A 20784-nucleotide genomic window follows, 5' to 3' on the forward strand; every position below is an offset into this window, starting at 1 on the left:
TGCTACTGCTACTGCTGCTGGTAGTAGTAGTAGTAGTACTACTACTACAATTGGTACTATTGCAAACAACAACAACAACTGCTACTACTGCTGCTGCTGCTGCTGCTGCTGCTGCTGCTACTACTACTGCTACTACTACTACTACTACTACTGCTACTACTACTACTACTACTACTACTATTACTACTACTGCTACTGCTACTACTACTACTACTACTACTACTACTACTACTACTACTACTACTACTACTACTACTACTACTAAGGATTGTGTGCAGATCCTGGCTACCTCTCTCTCTCTCTCTCTCTCTCTCTCTCTCTCTCTCTCTGTGTCGTATTTCAGTTTATTACAGTATACAATAGGAAAGTGAACTACTACTACGGAACAGTTTACCTATATAAGAACTCTTCCTACACATTAGTTTTATCAGCTAAACTTCTAAAGTATCATTTAATTAAGAATGAAAAATTAAACATATTATGGCACAAAATACAAGTGTGTTTAGTTATAACTAAAAACAAATGGTGCAGTGGAACCATGCGTGCTTTGGGGTCCGAGGGGTCTCCAAGCGCACGGGTTCGAATCCTGTCCACGGTCCGAGTGTAGGTTGGGCTTCCTCACTCGGTTTCCAAGCGGGTGGGCTTTGAGATAGGAGGCACCACAAAAAAAAGTACTCCTTTTAGCCCAGAAATTCCCGTGAAAAGCCCACATGGTGTAAAAAAAATGTAGTTTAAGCAATTAGAGATTCCAGCACCAGCCTGTGAGAACGGAAGCTGAGCTCAACATGGTCCCCTGATGCAGGTGCACGAGAAGGATAAGTAATATGAACTTAAACCCCTTCAGTACCACGACGCGATTCCATATTCATTCTAGTTACTATTTGATGATTTTTATGCGCCTTCAGAACTTATGTGGGGGATTAAAATAGTGAAGACTGTGGCCATTAATTTTCTGACCTAAAAAAACATGCCAAACTGTCTTAAAATGTCCTAAGAAACATGAATATCCATATTCATTCTGGTTACTATTTGATGATTTTTATGCTCCTTCAGAACTTATGTGGGGGATTAAAATAATGAAGACTGTGGCCATTAATCTTCTGACCTTCACAGATCCTTCCTAATGTCAATAAAATGGTCTAATCGTACACAAATCTCAAGATAAAAATGTGTCCCAGTACTGCAGGGGTTAAAGAGACGTCCGGCTGACATCTGGCCAGTTGTCACGGCTGTATGTGAAGAAAGAAGAACTTGATTATGTACAATTCATACTCTAACATTATCACGAAATCTTGAATGATCTTACAGGTAACGCCTACCTTTTGTCAACCAGCATCTGAGTCATGGCTATGCGATATCCTATACTCCAAATAGCTATCCTAACGACTTTGATCGTCGTTATCTTATTTACCATGTTCAGGTAGGTGAACGTGTTTGTAAATCACCTTGTGCAATATTCTTGCAAGTTAACTCCTGCATTACACTTACCTACACACACACACACACACACAGAGAGAGAGAGAGAGAGAGAGAGAGAGAGAGAGAGAGAGAGAGAGAGAGAGAGAGAGAGAGAGAGAGAGAGAGAGAGCCAGAGAGAGAGAGAGAGAGAGAGAGAGAGAGAGAGAGAGAGAGAGAGAGAGAGAGAGAGAGAGAGAGAGAGAGAGAGAGAGAGAGAGAGAGAGAGAGAGAGAGAGAGAGAGAGAGAGAGAGAGAGAGAGAGAGAGAGAGAGAGAGAGAGAGAGAGAGAGAGAGAGAGAGAGAGAGAGAGAGAGAGAGAGAGAGAGAGAGAGAGAGAGAGAGAGAGAGAGAGAGAGAGAGAGAGAGAGAGAGAGAGAGAGAGAGAGAGAGAGAGAGAGAGAGAGAGAGAGAGAGAGAGAGAGAGAGAGAGAGAGAGAGAGAGAGAGAGAGAGAGAGAGAGAGAGAGAGAGAGAGAGAGAGAGAGAGAGAGAGAGAGAGAGAGAGAGAGAGAGAGAGAGAGAGAGTGTGTGTGTGTGTGTGTGTGTGTGTGTGTGTGTGTGTGTGTGTGTTTCATGCTAACTGCTCTACTGATCTTGTTAACTGCATGCCTCCCCTCCTACTGCGGCCTTGCTGCACAAGGCTTTCTTCATCTCCTCATCCCTATTCTGTCCAACTCGCTAATACATGAGTTAACCAGTACTCTCAATCATTCATACCTTTCTCTGGTAAACTCTGGAACTCTCTGCTTGCTTCTGTATTTTCATCTTCCTACGACTTGACTTCTTTTAAAGGGAGGTGTCAAGCCATTTGTCCCTGAATTTTGGTTAAGTCACGACATTTAAGGAACTGGCAATCAACTGGCCCTTTTTTCCATTATATATATATATATATATATATATATATATATATATATATATATATATATATATATATATATATATATATATATATATATATATATATATATATATATATATATATATATATATATATATATATATATATATATATATATATATATATATATATATATATATGCATGAATATAATATTTTAGTAATTCTTTTCTATTACTTATTTGTTTAATCCAGTAGATACTATGAGGAGGAACAGTTTCACTCGCTACTGACGAGGAACTGCTACTTCACAAGAGGTTCACCGGTAATAAGCAGCGCTTCCAGGGATGGAGTTTTCTACCGTGCCGCGGACATCGCTGAGCGGAACGAGGATTGGGGTAAAGTCACTGCATTTTCCTGTAACACATTCGATTCGTAAGTCGCACTTCTCACTTCACTTCACACTTGCTCTAAGATGGTCTGCCAGGTGGATCAACAGTCGCCAGTTGGTTCTCTAGAAGGCCTCTTAATCTCTCATCTCTCAATGCTTCGATGTTATCCATGCCACGTTTCTCCAACAGTTCCTCCCCCTTCATCTCTCCAGCTCTTCCGAAGCTACACACTTCTGTTTTGCTTCCAACTCTCTCTCTCTCTCTCTCTCTCTCTCTCTCTCTCTCTCTTCATTCATCAATATCTTCTAAATCAAACGTCTTGTTTTATCCACTCTTATGCTGATGTTGCCACCATACTCTTTAACACGTTTTTTAACAGCGACGACCAACCCTTCAGGAAGTTAACACATTCCACAGGGAAGCCACATGTGACGTATATCAACTAAACATGAACAATTCTCTATTTCTAATTTCAAACAATTTCGAATTATCTTAGTAAGATAATTGCTGTGTACAATAAGTCCATTATTTCATTAACAATTATATATATATATATATATATATATATATATATATATATATATATATATATATATATATATATATATATATATATATATATATATATATATATATATATATACACACACAAGAAATTGGTTGGGTTTTCCATTTCAGGGAAAAAGGTATGCTCTTTACAGCAACTAGATGACCTGGATGACTTCTATGAATATATCTACACGTCTAGAGTTCCTTGTGATTGGAAGGTATGTTTGTTTAGAATCGCTGTGGCGTAAAAATGTACATTGTCTCTTTTTCATGGAAGAATTAATAGACACCTACCGAAACTATAATTTTCTCCCAGCGAGGTCTGATAGCACTAGTTCTATTTCGGACCATTTGAAATCTGGATCAGTTGAAGGGATGTCGCAAACTTACTACTTACTATCAAAGCTGGTTGTGATCTCGTTGAACGTTTCCCTGTGTCTCATAACACAAGGCGGTATTCACAGCTTGCCCTTTAAAAACTATTCTCCATCACACAAAAGTACGTGCACTTACTACACGCACATCATTCACATGAAATTTAAAAATAGCGACTCCAAATCCAGCCTTTCGGTTAAAATCCTAAATGTCTAGACACCTTCCTCAATTTTTTTTCACGTACTTCTGCAACATTCGCGGTCTCATATCTAATTTTCAATCTGTAGAACACCACCTCTTCTCCACTAAACGTCATCTTTTCCTCACCGTAATTGACAGTAGCCCCTTCTCTGTTCCCTCCTACTTTCTCTATCCTCATTTTCGTTCCAAAGCTGGATGTTGCGTCTATGTGCACAACGACTTAACTTGCTCTCGTGCCCACGCTTTTGAATCTTCCGAGTTTTCCACCATCTGGCTTAGACTCAATAGTCACTTTCTAACTAAATTCATCTGTGTTGTCTATCTCTCCCCTAACTCCTCTGAATATAGTAAATTCTTTGACTATTTAACTTTTAAAGTGGAGCACATTCTGTCCCTCTATCCTTTCGCGGAGATCTCCATCCTTGGAGATTTTAATGTTCACCAGCTTTGGCTTTTCTCTCCTTTTACTGACAACACTGATGAACTAGCCTTCAACTTTGCTATCCTCCATGACCTAAAGCAACTGGTACAACATCCTACTCGCATTCCTAACCGACTTGGAAACAAACAAACCTTTCTTGATTTCTTCCTTACCTCTAATCCTTCTACTTATGATGTTACCCTATCTTGTCCGTTGGGCTCCCATGATCACAATCTCATTTTCTCATTTCTGTATCTTGTTCTACTTCTCCACTTCCTCCTCAGGATCCCCAAAAGCGGAGGTGCATCTGGAATTTAGCCTCTGCCAGTTGGGTATACCTGAGGAGATATTATGCTGATTTTCCCTGGAATGATTCATCTCTGTGCGTTGAACGCGTAACAGGAGTGATTGTGTCTGGTATGGAGGCGTACATTGCTCGCATTTTTTCTCAAACCTTCTAAACCTTGGCTTAATAGTACTTGCATCACCTGAAACTCATTTTATTTTTTATAGTTTTGCCTGGAATCATACCGACCCTGTTCTTCAACTTGCCAAACATTCCTTTAAAAATAGAAAATGTTAAAATATTTCAAACTCCAACTCCCCTCGTGGCTTCTGGCATCTTGACAAAAACATATTCAATAACTTGACTTCCTCATCTGTCCCCCCTTTATTACATCCTGATGGCACCACTGCCATATCATCTGTCTCTAAAGCTAAACTCTTTTATCAAACCTTTGCTAACAACTCCATTCTTGCTGACTAGGGCTTGCCGATCCCTCTCCTCCTCCCTCTGACTATCTTGTGCCTTCAATCAAAGTCATTCCTAATATTTTTTCATGCCCTTGCTGGCTTAAACCGTCGGGAGGCTTATGGAATTGTTGGGACTCATCTTATTGTCCTCAAAAAACTGTGCTTCCGTGCTTCCGGGTTGGTCGTCTCTGAAAAGACGTGAAAAGATGTAGGGTGGTATCATCAGCGTAAGAGTGGATAGGGCAAGAAGTTTGCTTAAGATTATTAATAAACAATAGAGAGTGGGTGACAAAAGAGAATCCTGAGGAACACCACTGGTAATAGATTTAGGAGAAAAGTGGCCCTTTACCACGGCTGCAATACGAGTAGAGTGGAAGTTTGAGATAACGTTACAGAGAAAAATAAAAACCATAGGAGGGCAGCTTTGAAATCAAAGCTTTGTGGCAGACTCTATCTTTTTTTGATATGTCTAACGTTTTCGATATGTCTAACTCAACAGCAAAAGTTTTATCGAAATCTCTAAAAGAGAATGACCAAGACTTAGGAAGGAAAGCCAGATCACCAGTAGAGTGGCTTTGACGAAAGCCATACCGGAAATTGTAAAGTGACAGATGTTTGAGAATCTTCTTATTGAGGATAGATTAAAAAAAAAATTTAGGCAAGCAAGAGATTATAGCTATAGGACGGAAGCTTGAAGGGTTAGAACAGTCACCATTGATGAAAGCACAGAAATACAATTTTTGAGAACGATAGGATGGACCCATCAGGTCCATAAGCCTTCCGAAAGTTTAGGCCAGCGAGGGCATGAGAAACATTATTACGAGGAATTCTAACATAATGCATGAAAATAATAGTCAAGGGGAGAAGGAGAGGGAAGGGCGAGGCTAGAATCATCCAAGGTGGAGTTCTTAGCAAAGGTTTGAGAGAAGAGTTCAGCTTTAGAGACAAATGAGATGGTAGCGGTGCCATCAGGATAAAATACGGAGGGAAAGAGGAAGAATTTTCCTTTAACTTTCAATAAAGTTCATTCTCGTGCAACTTCAGTAATCGCATCTTCTAATCAGGAACAAGGGTTGTGTTTTCTATGGAGTGCCGCTATCCGCCTCGTCATTTGCCTCCAGCAATCTTTGCTTGCCTTGTATCCACTTCAGTGATTGCCACCGAGGTATCTTTTCTTGTAATCTGCTGTTGATCTGCGTGTCTGTTAGTCTTGTAATGACTCACCGCCTCTTGTTATTCTTCTCGATGGTCACTGATTCTCTTATCTATTAAGGTAGGGATAGCGTCTTATAATCTTGTATGTTTTCGTGTGTCTCATCTTCTTCCTTCATGTATTCTTCTACTTCTTACTTCGTTCTTCATTTCTTCATTCTTGCTGTCTTCTTTCTTACGTGTTTCATTTCTTCTTGGTTCTCATGTTACAACACAAAGACTCATTCACATTTGTGCATTCTGTCCCCATTGATTATGTGAATGTAATACTGTGAGAGTAAATCATGACTCGTGACCGTGCCCATAGTGTGCATCACCCTTGAAATGACTGCAGAAAAGGACTATCATTAACACAGCAACAACACTAGGAGTGCCATTAATAATCAACACAACTACTACCACCACCACCACCTCCAAGGAAACTCTAATAACTTCAAATGTTACAATCTTCCATCAGATGATGCTGGGAGGACGCCTGTATCATAAGACTTCCAAAATAGACGGTGACAAATGGGTGTGCTTGGACAAGCAATTCAACATCTCTCCAAGGAGATGTCTCATTTTCTCCTTTGGTATCGGTGCCGATTGGTCTTTTGAGGATGAGGCTGAAGGAAAATTGGGCTGCAAGGTGGGTTGATATCCCCCGTCTTACACACACACACACACACACACACACACACACACACACACACACACACACACACACACACACACACCATAGTAAAAGGAAATTAGATCAGTACTTAAGAAAAAAGAGGTTTGTAAATTTTGTTGCTTATTCAGTAATCGCTAACACTGTGTTTGGGAAAACTAAATCACAACTAACCATAACAAGATACATTCTCACCAACAGTAAGCACGCAATGCAATGTAGCCAAGGAAAAAAGTGCGGTGAGTGTGACTTTTCCTAACCAGGGAATGCCTTGTTAGTTGGTAATGACGAACAATAAATCAAATCCAGAATACTATAGAACTATCACATACACGTAGACTAAGTCATTTCATCGAAACACAATATCAATACCGTAACTAATCTTTCAAGTTTTCTGGATAGAATGTAATGCTTTTTAAATATGACATTAAACTTTCTCTCTCTCTCTCTCTCTCTCTCTCTCTCTCTCTCTCTCTCTCTCTCTCTCTCTCTCTCTCTATATATATATATATATATATATATATATATATATATATATATAGTTTGATGGATTACAGTGGACAACGCAAGAGCTGTGCTACATACTTATCTGCAATAAATCCAATTAAGTTATTATTCACACACACACACACACACACACACACACACACACACACACACACACACACACTCACACAGTTAGTAAGTTAATTAATTGACAAATCCATAGCAAAAAGTTTACATAAACAAAGAACACACAGAGTAAACACACGCATGTTATTGGTGTGTTTTTCTAGCAAGATCTTCCTTCCTTCAAAACGCTGCAGACGTCTAGTCTAGGCATACCAGTAAGTGAAGGTACTGTGCACGTTGTGTGGCATGTGGTATGTACTCGTAATTATTGTTTGGACTTATCCTATTTAACTGCAACAATATAAGCGTTACCGGCAAGGACCCCCCCCGCCTTGAAGTTCAGTTTCGTGCATGAGTAGTAAGCACCACTGACTGCCATAGCAACGACCTTGAGGCTAGCTGACTGCGTCTCCTGTTGTCTCTAGATATTGTGACCTCACTGCTTTATGGATGCTGTCATGAATTGGTCGGCTTTCAAGTTGATGCTTAAATCGCAGGAACGAGCATTCAAGGTATCACAGGATACGGTTATTGAGGCAGAAAGTATACACAAAACTTGCTTTTTTGTCTTTACTTAGACTAAGGTAAGATGCACACAGTTACACTTGGGGCCGGAACAAAATCCTCCGCCGCCGCTCTTGGGTGGTGGGAGGGATAACGTGTGGTCAGCTGGACTGGTTGTGGCTGTCTTCGGTGGTCAGGACGCTCTGCCAACCAGCCTATCCTCACACACCTCTGAAGCTCGGGTCACACCCGCCTACGTGGCACTAGACAAACACCCCGCGCTAACGACACCCTGCTAACATTCAAACCACCACCGATAATACAACCATCAATCATTATAAACAACTGCTCAGAATAAAGGCCAAAGGTGGTTGACAACCATACACGCACACGCACGTACACACCCCACACGCACGTTCACACATACACAATACACGGCCCGGTAGCTCAGTGGTTAGAGCGCTGGCTTCACAAGCCAGATGACCGGGGTTCGATTCCTTTCACGTGTAGCCCCTGTTCACCTAGCAGTGAGTAGGTACGGGATGTAAATCGAGTTGTGACCTTGTTGTCCCGGTGTGTGGTGTGTGCCTGGTCTCAGGCCTATCCGAAGATCGGAAACAATGAGCTCTGAGCTCGTTCCGTAGGGTAACGTCTGGATGTCTCGTCAGAGACTGCAGCTGATCAAACAAACAGTGAATCACATGCACGCACAATTATGAAAAAAATCATGACCAAATATGTTAAGCTTGAAAACAAAATATCAGACCTCACTACCTGCATAGAATTCACGCAGCGAGATGTTGCTAAACTGAAATCTAACGCAAAGGACTTCGACAAGGAGACGAGGGATGATAAACTTAAAATTGAAGAATGGGTCCTACAAGTTGACTCACCCAACCTCAAGATCAAAGAGCAAGAAAAAATAATAGATTATCAAGAAGACTACAGCCGACGAAAGAATCTGCGGATTAGCGGATTGGAAGAGCGGGAAAATGAAACCCAAGAACAGACATCAGCGGCCGTAACAACTTTCCTGAAGTCAAAACTTCAGCTTCCTGGTGTTGTGCTGGAGAGACCTCGCCGAGACGCCAGCCTCTGTACTGTTGTGGCTCGATTTACTCGTCATGCTGCAATCATGCGAGGGAGCTCTCAAAAGTACCAACATATTCTAATGAAGACTTGTCGTCAACAAGGATGCACATATGCCCTTGTTTAAGCAAGCCAGAGCCGAGGAAAGATAGTTTTCTTGAGACACACCAAGCTTATCATTGGGAAGAGAATTAACGAGGGCAGCGATTGACGGATGCAACGGGCGCTGAGGATGGAGGCATGCCTGGATGCCTATGAATGGTCGGAGTCTGATACTTTCTCTGGTGGCACCGCGGGTGGTGTCGTCGATAGTGAGTTGGTGGGGGTGTAGACTGGGAAGGAGAATACTAGCGTCCGTTTCGATCTTCCCCGCTACCTGACAGCTCTAGTCTGCGTGCCGCCTCGCTTGCAGCCTGCCCGCCGCGGCGTCAGAAAGTAAGAGAGATATTCCAAGAAGCCAAACCAAAGAAAAACAAACCATCGTTTTTAGCTTCTAATAATTTCAAGTTACATTAATTCCATAATGTGCTACATCATATATACGCTAGTTAAGTACTATTGGTGTGCTACTACTGCTACTTCTAGTACTACTACTACTACTACTACTACTACTACTACTACTGTTGCTATTACTACTATTACTACTATGTCAAAACTTAATGTACTACTATTACTACTATGTCAAACTGCTGCTACTACTACTGCTGCTACTACTACTACTGCTACTACTACTACTACTACTACTACTACTACTACTACTACTACTACTACTACTACTACTACTACTACTACTACTATTACCATCAATACTACTACTACCACACCAACAACAACAACAACAACAACAACTACTACTACTACTACTACTACTACTACTACTACTACTACTACCACTACAATCTTTTATGATTACTATTATCATACTAATATTTTTCCATTTACGACTATTACTACTATCACTATTACTACTACTACTACTATTAATACTAATAAAAACGATGATAGTGGCAATGATAGTAATGATAATTTTCATATTATTATTTTTGTTAATGTTATTGATTGTGTTAGTTCTTCCTCTTATTGTTTACTGTTTATTGTCATTGATATCACCATTATTATTTACTCACAATGATAGATAATTGACTTTTTCCTTCTTATAATGTATCTGATGAAAATTTGTGGAATAATTTTGGCTTTGGAGGTAAAATAAGTCATGAAATCAATGAGACCTTTAAGTGTGCAGGATAACACTCACAATAATGATCTTGATGTTAACTTTGCATAACATCTGAACACACCACCTTTCCTTAATCTGAATATACTTTTCTCGGTGAGTTTTCTTCTTTATGTCAAAATTGTGGTTTAAATTCACTAACACTGAATATCAATCTATTTCCACCAATTTCCCGTCTTTCAAGGACACGTTGGTACCTGACACTATCACTTACGATGTACAGTACTTGGCTTCACTGAAATGAGACTTGACGCAGGTATCTCGGAGTTAAATACCCTGCCCGCAGATAATATGTTAACAAAAAAGAAGAAAAAAAAAAAAAAAACAGGTACGGTGTGGGTATGACAATTTACGTTTCAAGCAGGTTCTTAGGTTAGATTCAAATGAACCATGCGCGCTTTGGGATCCTAGAGGTCTCCAAGCGCACGGGTTCGAATCCTGTCCACGGTCTGAGTGTAGGTTGGGTTTCCTCACTCGGGACAACGGTTTCCTAGCGGGTGGGCTTTAAGATAGGAGGTACCCTAAAAAGTATCCCCTTTAGCCCATAAATTCCCGTGAAAAGCCCACATGGTATAAAAAAAAAAAAAACTTTATATATAATGTTACGTAACCCCGCGAGGGAGGCCTGGCTGAGCTCTGAGGGAGCCTGTAAGGAAGGAGAGGAAGACCCAAGATTAGATGGAAAGACTGTATACAAGACGACATGAAAGAGAAAGGACTGCAAAACAACATGGTTGGTGACAGAGGCAGGTGGAGGCCACTTATCAAAAACAGCGACCGTGTATAAAGACGGAACAATCACCTGACGAAGTTACGCAACCTCGTCTTCTTTCACATTGGCCCAGCTCCAAGGCGCCTCCATACCACGCCCTCACAGCAAACATCTGGCGCCACACACAAGGGGCTGCACGTAACCACACTTACCAGGCGTGGTCCGCCGGCTATACTTGCTGCGCGGGAGGCACGGCGCTCACTGGGCAGAGTGAAACACAGCAGTATAGACATACACAGGCACACTGGGGGGAAAAAAGATAGGCACTTGGATACATTTAACTCCTTTTAAAGTCTACAGACACACGCAGCTGTCTCACGCACGCAGACATAGGCGCCCAAGACACTTGTACCAACTGCACCGGACTACACCTGCTCACTAGGCCGGTAATACACTGTATACTGCACTTAGAGCCACACACGACTCTAATTGGGAAGAAAGGGCACTTTCTGGGCACATATACACCACACTGATAAGGCGGGGCGAGTAATAATAACGAGACAAGGTGGGGCAGCTGTCAGACCTCCTCAGACATCCTCCTGGTTTCTCAGTTCAGCCAGACCTCCCACGCGGCAACGAGGCATTATTCGGCTCACTGCAGGCTCACGCAGCTCACTGCAGGCTCCCTCAGAGCTCAGCCAGGACTAGCTTGCGGCAAAAAAGCCTTCCTCGGCTCACTGCAGGCTCCCTCAGAGCTCAGCCAGGACTAGCTTGCGGCAAAAAAGCCTTCCTCGGCTCACTGCAGGCTCCCTCAGAGCTCAGCCTTCCTCGGCAGGACTAGCTTGCGGCAAAAAAGCCTTCCTCGGCTCACTGCAGGCTCCCTCAGAGCTCAGCCAGGACTAGCTTGCGGCAAAAAAGCCTTCCTCGGCTCACTGCAGGCTCCCTCAGAGCTCAGGCAGGCCTTCTCCACCGCAACCAAAGCCGCATCCTTCATCGCAACCTGTCTTCCCTTGTATGTCTGCCTCATTGGCGCCAAAAACACACCTCGCGTCCCTGTTTCGCGCCACTATAAGTCCGTGGCCCCACTAGGCTACGTCTCTCACTGACCGGCTGACCCCTGCTGCCCCTTCCCGACAACAACAACAACAACAACAACAACAATAATAATAATGATAATAATAATAATAATAATAATAATAATAATAATAATAATAGTAATAATAATAACAATAATAACGAATTTGGAAGAAATCCTATAGAACCATTAATTTTTTTCCCTTCAGGTGTTTGCTTTTGATCCGACAATTAAAGAAGACACACACAACCGAACAGAAAACATACGTTTCTTCAACCTGGGCATCAGTGACTTCAACAAGACTGGACCAAATTTCAAAGTAAAGGTAATATACAATTTGCCACAAAATGCAGATACACTTCTAGGTTAAATTTTATATATATATATATATATATATATATATATATATATATATATATATATATATATATATATATATATATATATATATATATATATATATATATATATATATATATTCTGTCTCACAGACAATATTAAAGGCATGAGCAACTTCAGCACTATTAAGTTTCTGCTGTGTCTTTTCTATTTGTGTAATTAATTGTTTCTCTTGAACAGTAAGAGCCCCGATGAGCTGTCCAAAAGTAGAGTTTGTATAGCGACGTTTCGTTCCTCTTCAGGGAACATCTTCAGGTAGAATGTGGGATTTTGTTTATTTATTTATTTTTTTTAATGAAGGAGGGTGAAGAAAAGAAAGGTAGGCAAGAGAAAGGGGTCGGGAAGAAAAGTGGTGAAGTGAAGTGGGGGAAAAGACAGGCTATGGGCTTGACCACAGTGCTATTTTTGTTTTGCTTTCTTTTTTTTATTTATTTATTTATTATTTTTTTTTAAAGCAGTGCAGTCTGACACTCCCAGCACTCACACACTCATTCATACACACAAACAGCAGGACCCCACACCCCAGCCTTCCTTATGAGGCAGGTGGACCTGTCCCACATTGTGAGAGAGAGAGAGAGAGAGAGAGAGAGAGAGAGAGAGAGAGAGAGAGAGAGAGAGAGAGAGAGAGAGAGAGAGAGAGAGAGAGAGGCATTGTTTTTTTGTGCTTTTCCCTTTTGCTTGTCTTGAGTGTGACGGCCTTTCCCAGAAGGAACACAGTTAATTCCTAACAATATATGACTGTTGCTGCGGCCATAAAATAACAAAATCTGTGCATGTGTATGGTAAATACACATGCACATTAGGGTGTTTCATAAAATCAGACAATATCAGATATTTGTTCCTCATACATGCCTGAGTTCCTCTTGCCAAAATATCATCCCTCTCCTAAATCTACCCTCCTATGATAAAAATTAAGGGTCCCGAGAAATTAAGGTTTTCATGAAAAACACTTTTTTTTATAAATAATTGCTGCTTTATTTTCCCTAACAAAAGAATAATTGGCCAGAGAGCACACATAAAGTACAAAAATTATAAAGAAAGCAGTCTCATATAGTTACTTCATTATTTCTGCCTTTTGCTTCTTTGGAAATTCTTTTCTGTGCTTAAAGACTGCTTTCAATAAGAACTGTTTGTCTTCTTCTTTTGTTGTTAATGTGGAATTGAACTTTTTGATAAGAGCTATCCCCCGTTCAGCCAAATCATTAACCACAGCCAGGTCATGGACCTTGGCTTGACCTTCAAGGTACTTTGAGTCACTTTCCCAAGACGCAGGAGGATTTTGAGTAAAGGCATCATCAATGTTGAGAGTGTGGTAAACAGATCCATCGTCCTCGAGGTTACAAAATCAGATAACGTTTTTTCTTTAAATGAGCCAAGGATGTTTTTTCCCTCAATACGCTTTGCTACTTTCTTCAGTGCTGGCTTTAATAGGTTATCTTGCATTCTTCTTTTTTCCTCTTGGTTAAGTTCTTTATCAAAGAATTCCAAGCCAACCAGTGCCTCTGAGAGGTACCACAAATGTCGCTTCATGGCTGCTTGTGCTTCCTTGGCAACAGTGATGATCACTCCTTCTTCTTGTAATGTTTCCATGTCTTGCAAAAACTCCAAATCAACAGCTGGAGCCTGCTCTGCTCTTGGTGCACGACACCAAGCCTTTGCATAGGCCAGGGCAACAAAAGGCAGATTTCTGTGACACCTTTAAGTTCCAACTCCGTCATCTTGAATTGGTCTTGTAAAGGTATAGCTTCAATGCATAGATAGCCTTTGCCATCCACCGTGCATTGTGATATGCTCCTGGCTTCCGGAGAGGCACATTAACAGTAGTCTCTTCCCAAGAAAGAGAAGGACCAGCTGAAGAAGCTCTTTATAGTCATCCCGCTGCTGACAGATAGCAAAAATTTTCTCACAATAAGAATAGTTTTGTCCCTGAGACCCTGAAGAGGTTCGGCAATAGTGCAGCTAGTTGTCAGGGACCTATCGATTTCATTCCACTGATTCTTGAGTCTTTTAAAGATTTCAATATTAGGCCCAGTGGTGGGGCCCATTGAGAGGTGGAAGGCTTTGGCTAGAACAATTTCATAAATGTGATGCCTGCATGCTAGGTATAGAAGTTGTTTCTCAAGAGCGTCCTCAATCTTGGTGCAGGCACCTGCATGAATTCCAGTGTTCGATGATGTAGTGTCAAATGATAACCCCTTGATTCTATCTGACAGGTGGTGTTCCCTTTGCATTCAATGCATACATGAGTGTCCAGCATTTAATTTCTGCATCGTGAAATCCATATAGATAGATAGATAGATAAATAGATAAATGAATAGATAGATAGATAAATAGATACATATACGAGCATATGATTAATAGGCTATATACATACCCAATGGGTATGTATCTAGCCTATTAATATATATATATATATATATATATATATATATATATATATATATATATATATATATATATATATATATATATATATATATATATATATATATACACACTGATGCATAGGTATTACTTATGCATCAGTGTAATTTATATAACAATTATTATGGAAAACACACACACAGAGACACTAACCTCTCGCTGTGAAGCCTACAACCAGACTAAGCGGTAAGCGCATGATAGGCTGACGGAATGTAAATTCTCGGGACCCCTAAATATTTTCCAATCAGGCTGAAACTTGTTCAAACTTGTTTTCTGAGCCAGTGGAACAAGATAAGCAATGAGGATGAAACTTCCTTACAGTTTTATTTTTCAACCCTCTGTCATGAAACACCCTAATGCACATGTCCAGAAGGGTGCTCAGTTTTGGTGAGGCAAATGTGCTGCATACTTATTTTTATGTTTTTTTTTTTTTTTTTTTTTTTTACATTACAAGGGCACTGGCCAAGGGCAAACAAAGTGTTGGAAAAAAAAAAATCCCGCTGGTTGCCAGGCCCTGTTAAGAAGAAAGGAGAAAGAGAAAAAACAAAAAAAATCTAAAAGGAGGGTCCAGTTAACGTAAGAGGTGTCTTGACACTCCTCTTTTGAAAGAGTTTAAGTCATAGGCAGGTGGAAATACAGACACAGGTAGAGAGTTCCAGAGTTTACCAGTGTAGGGAATGAAGGAGTGAAGATACTGGTTAACTCTTGCATTAGGAAGATGGACAGAATAGGGATGAGAAGAAGTAGAGAGTCTTGTGCAGCGAGGCCGCAGGAGGGGGGAAGGCATGCAGTTAGCAAGTTCAGAAGAGCAGACAGCATGAAAACAGCGGTAGAAGACAGATAAAGATGCAACATTGCGGCGGTGACTTAAAGAATCAAGACAGTCAGTTAGAGGAGAAGAGTTGATAAGACGAAAAGCTTTAGATTCCACCTTGTTTAGTAAAGCTGTGTGTGGATCCCCCCCAGACATGAGAGCCATACTCCATACACGGGCGGATAAGGCCCTTGTACAGAGCAAGCAGCTGGGAGGGAGAGAAAAATGGACGAAGACGCCATAGGACACCTAACTTCTTGGAAGCTGATTTAGCAAGAGTAGAGATGTGAAATTTCCAGTTTAGATTTTTAGTGAAGGATAGACCGAGTGTGTTTAATGTAGAGGAGAGGGGAAGTTGAGTGTTATTGAAGAAGAGAGGATAGTTGTCTGGAAGGTTATGTCGAGTAGATAGTTGTAGAAATTGAGTTTTGAGGCATTGAACAAAACCAGGTTTTCTCTGCCCCAATCAGAAACAAGTGAAAGATCAGAAGTTAGGCGTCCTATAGCATCTCGCCTTGAGTCATTTAATTGTTGTTGGGTTGGGCGTCTGTTGAACGCTGTTGAATAATGCAGGTGGTATCATCAGCATAGGAGTGGATAGGGCATTGAGTCAGATTTAGGAGATCATTGATGAATAATAGAAAGAGAGTGGGTGATAGGACAGAACCCTGTGGAACACCACTGTTGATAGTTTTAGGGAAGAACAGTGACCGTCTACTACAGCAGCAATAGAACGATCGGAAAGGAAACTGGAGATGAAGGTACAGAGAGAAGGATAGAATCCGTAGGAGGGTAGTTTAGAAATTAAAGATTTGTGCCAGACTCTATCGAAGGCTTTCGATATGTCAAGGCCGACAGCAAAGGTTTCACCGAAGTCCCTAAAGAGGATGACCAAGATTCAGTTAGGAAAGTAAGAAGATCACCAGTAGATCTGCCTTTACGGAAACCATACTGGCAATCAGAGAGAAGGTTGTGAGCTGATAGATGCCTCATTATCTTCCTATTAAGGATAGACTCAAAGGCTTTAGAAAGGCAGGAAATCAAAGCTATAGGGCGGTAGTTAGAAGGATTGGAGTGGTCACCTTTTTAGGGACAGGTTGAATGTGAGCAAACTTCCAGCAAGAAGGATAAATAGAAGTAGAGACACAGATGAAAGAGTTTGACCAGGCAGTGAGCGAGTTCGGAAGCACAGTTTTGAGAACAACAGGAGGGACTCCATCCGGACCGTAAGCCTTCCGAGAATCAAGGCCAGAGAGGGCCAGGAAAACGTCTTTATAAAGAATTTTAATTTTAGGGATGAAGTAGTCAGAGGGTGGAGGAGTAGGAGGAATATGCCCAGAATCATCCAAAGTTGAGTTGGTAGCAAAGGTTTGAGCGAAGAGTTCAGCTTTAGAAAAGAAGAGACAGCTGTAGAGCCATCTGGATGAAGTAAAGGAGGGAAAGACGAAGAAGTAAAGTTGTTAGAGATATTATTGGCTAGATGCCAGAAATCTCGAGAGGAGTTAGAATTGGAAAGACTTTGACATTTTCTATTGATGAAAGAGTTTTTAGTAAGTTGGAGAATAGATTTGGCATGATTACGGGCAGAAATATATAGGGCATGAGTTTCAGCAGTTGGATGGCTACGGAACCGTTTGTGAGCCGCCTCTCTATCATTGACAGCACGAGAACAAGCAGAGTTAAACCAAGGCTTTTTAGCTTTAGGGTTAGAGAAAGTATGAGGAATGTATAGCTCCATGCCAGAGATAATCACCTCTGTTATGCGCTCGGCACAAAGAGAAGGATCTCTGACATGAAAACAATAATCATCCCAAGGAAATCAGAATAGTACTGCCTTAGTTCCTCCCACTTAGCAGAGTTAAAATGCCAGAAGCACCTCCGCTTAGGCGGGTCCTGAGGCTGCACTGGAGTGATAGAACTGGTAACGGAAATTAGATTGTGGTCGGAGGAGCCCAACGGAGAGGAAAGTTTAACAGAGTAAGCAGAAGGGTTGGAGGTTAGGAAAAGATCAAGAATGTTGGGCGTGTCTCCAAGGCGGTCAGGAATACGGGTAGGGAACTTCACTAGCTGCTCTAGGTCATGAAGGATAGCAAAGTTGAAGGTTTGTTCACCAGGTTGGTCAGTGAAAGAAGATGAAAGCCAAAGCTGGTGGTGAACATTGAAATCCCTAAAATGGAGATCTCAGCAAAAGGAAAGTGAGATAAGATGTGCTCCACCTTGGAAGTCAAATAGTCAAAGAATTTTACATAGTCAGAGGAATTAGGTGAGAGGTATACAGCACAGATGAATTTAGTTAGAGAGTGACATTGAAGTCTTAGCCAGATGGTAGAAAATTCTGAAGATTCAAGATTGTGGGCACGAGAGCAAGTGGTGTCGTTACGCACGTATGCGCAACATCCAGCTTTGGATTGAAAATGAGGATAGAGCAAGTAGGAGGGAACAGAAAAGGGCTGCTGTCAGTAGTCACAGACAACTGTGTTTCAGTTAGGAAGAGAAGATGAGGTTTAGTAGAGGAGAGGTGGTGTTCCACAGATTGAAAATTAGAACGAAGGCCACGAATGTTGCAGAAATTGATAGTGAAAGTATTAGATGAAGTGTCAAGACACCCAAGGTCGACAGCAGAGGGCAGTCCGACCTGGGGACATTTATGGTCCCCTCCCCAGAGGGGGACTCCGAGGCAGGGCGTGGTGAAGCCATTATTAAATTTTGATTTGAAGAGAGTGTAAAAGTGTAAGGTGTTGTAGTGTAGTGTAGGAAGTAGTAGAAGTTGTCTTTAGAGGGCAGGCTGCAGCTGCTCAATTGTATAAATGAGACCACAAAGGGAACCGGGAAGAGAGGACACGGGGAATCACTCAGTCTGCAGCACTGCCTACATCCCCGTAAGTACCTCTCCTGGAGTATTCCACCGGGCGGCAGGTGACTACGAAGTATGACCACACATGTATAGGATGTATGGCTGTACTCGAATCATTGAAAGTTTGCAAGTGACTACTCCCCATTGTGTGCTTCCTCTAGTTGTCTGCTTCCTCTACTCAACAGGAGTGACCTCTCGATTGTAACATCTTGCAGTTCAGTAGCATTATCAAGAAACTTTTGTGGATAAATGTGAAATATATGTGTTTGACAGCCAACACTCAGTATTGGAATACTTTAAGATATTGATGAAACACTGTATTATCTGCAGACGAACCGTTACTGCAACATTCTCAATGGGCTTGGTCATCTCAACAGCATCATTGATATCCTCAAGATTGACGTAGAGGGAAGTGAACTTCGCTTCTTTCGAGATGTTCTTGAGGAAACACCTAATCTCCTTAAAATGTTAAATTCATAGCAATGGAGGTGCACATTGGGGGAAAAATCACAGGTAATGTTTTCGTAAATGCTACATTATATATAGCAAGTTAAATTCTTTTCACGGAATTAGTCAAAAAGCCGTTCACTTTATTTAGGAAACTATTTAAGTGACCAGATTAAAACGTTTTGATGCTTCGCCAACTTTTCATATCAATTTGCTTTTCCACTTTCCATAGTTCATTGCACAAGTATAACACAAAACCTTCTTTCAGAAATTGGGAGAAGCCACAGGTTATTCTGGAAATACTTTCAACTATTGGACTGTTTTGGCTTCAAGGTAATGTACAGTGCTATCAATCCTTTCTCTGGTGGAAGAGTGGTGAATGGAGACACCGCTCCTGCTGTTATGAAATAGTGTGGGTTCAAGACCGTAGCTGGTAATGTCCACAATTCCTTGCTTTCATTCACTCTCATTGCTGGAGATAATCAAATTACAAGAATAGAGTTTGTAAAATTCAGTCAGATGCTCCAATCTTCAATGAGTTACAAGAAACGTTCTGCATTTTATTAGTTTTTTTTATTTAAATCAAGATAAGTATTGTTACTATACATTAAACACTTAAGACCGTACAGGTTTCCTTAGAAATATTTAATTTCTTAAGTAATTTCAAACGCAGCACTTCTTAAAACTGAACCATGTGAAGGATAAAACGAACAATTCAAGTAATTCGTGAAACTTCTATTGCTACAACCTCAAAGTCACTACTCGTGTATCACAACCACAGAGAAAATATAAACACTAAACTTGTCCAAACAGCTTCAAAGGACTCAAGTAAGTGGTAGGAAAAGAGGTAAGAATAATTCCACAATGAGGTTTTGATATCATGAGAGTAACCTACGTTTCTCTTTGTGTCACACAACATAAGGGGGCAGTCACGGCCTGTCTTCTCAACACATCTCTCTTCCTTCACACAAAACTACATGTATCTATCTACACATGCATTCTTCATGCAAAATATAAAGTTGAAAAAAAAAAAAAAACAACTATACCATCCTAGGAGTTCCCTTCCAAGAGTATTTTTATTTAGCTTCTTTAGGGACCTGCACCTCAGTGGGCCTTATTCTATTTTCATACTTATTTTTTGCCCTTGGCCGGTGTTTTGTTTTTTTCCTACATAGAAAAAAAAAAAACGTACATAGATTTTTTTTCTTTTAACGCAAGAAGCAACAAGGGCAACAAAATATTAGAAAAAAAAAGGCCCACCAGAACTGCAGGTTCTATAAAAGATTTGAAAGGAATTAGCCAAAAGATAGGGACAAATGTCTTGAAACCTCCCTCTTAAAAGAAGTCAAGTCGTAGGAAGATGGAAATACAGAAGCAGGCAGGGAGTTCCAGACTTTACCAGTGAGAGGTATGAATGATTGAGAGTACTGGTTAACTCTTGTATCAGAGGGTTGGACAGAATAGGGATGCGAGGAAGAAGAAAGCCTTATGCAACGAAGCCACAGGAAGAGGGGAGGCTTGCAGTTAGCAAGATCAGTAGAGCAGTTAGCATGAAAATAGCGATAAAAGATAGAAAGAGATGCAACATTTCGACGGTGAGAAAGAGGCTGAAGACAATCAGTGAGAGGAGACGAAAAGCTTTTGATTCCACCCTATCTAATAAAGCTGTATGAGTGGAACCTCCCAAAACATGTGAAGAGTGCTCCATGCAAGGACAGATAATGCCCTTGAATAGAATTAGTAGTTGGAGGGCAAGAAAAACTGGCAGAGA

The 20784-nt window shown here is 41.0% G+C and overlaps 1 protein-coding gene across 1 annotated transcript; it reads left to right on the forward strand.

Moving 5' to 3' along the window:
- Positions 1–1306: 1306 nt before the first annotated feature.
- Positions 1307–19046, forward strand: LOC123500374 (methyltransferase-like protein 24). The gene is made up of 6 exons (XM_045249092.1): positions 1307–1420; positions 2550–2692; positions 3365–3453; positions 6655–6825; positions 12284–12400; positions 18897–19046. The coding sequence occupies exons 1-6, from the start codon at positions 1344–1346 to the stop codon at positions 19044–19046; spliced, it is 747 nt and encodes a 248-aa protein (XP_045105027.1). The 5' UTR covers positions 1307–1343.
- Positions 19047–20784: the final 1738 nt, after the last annotated feature.

The sequence above is a fragment of the Portunus trituberculatus genome, unplaced genomic scaffold, assembly GCF_017591435.1.
Source record: "Portunus trituberculatus isolate SZX2019 unplaced genomic scaffold, ASM1759143v1 PGA_scaffold_205__4_contigs__length_1045770, whole genome shotgun sequence".
NCBI classification, from domain to species: domain Eukaryota; kingdom Metazoa; phylum Arthropoda; class Malacostraca; order Decapoda; family Portunidae; genus Portunus; species Portunus trituberculatus.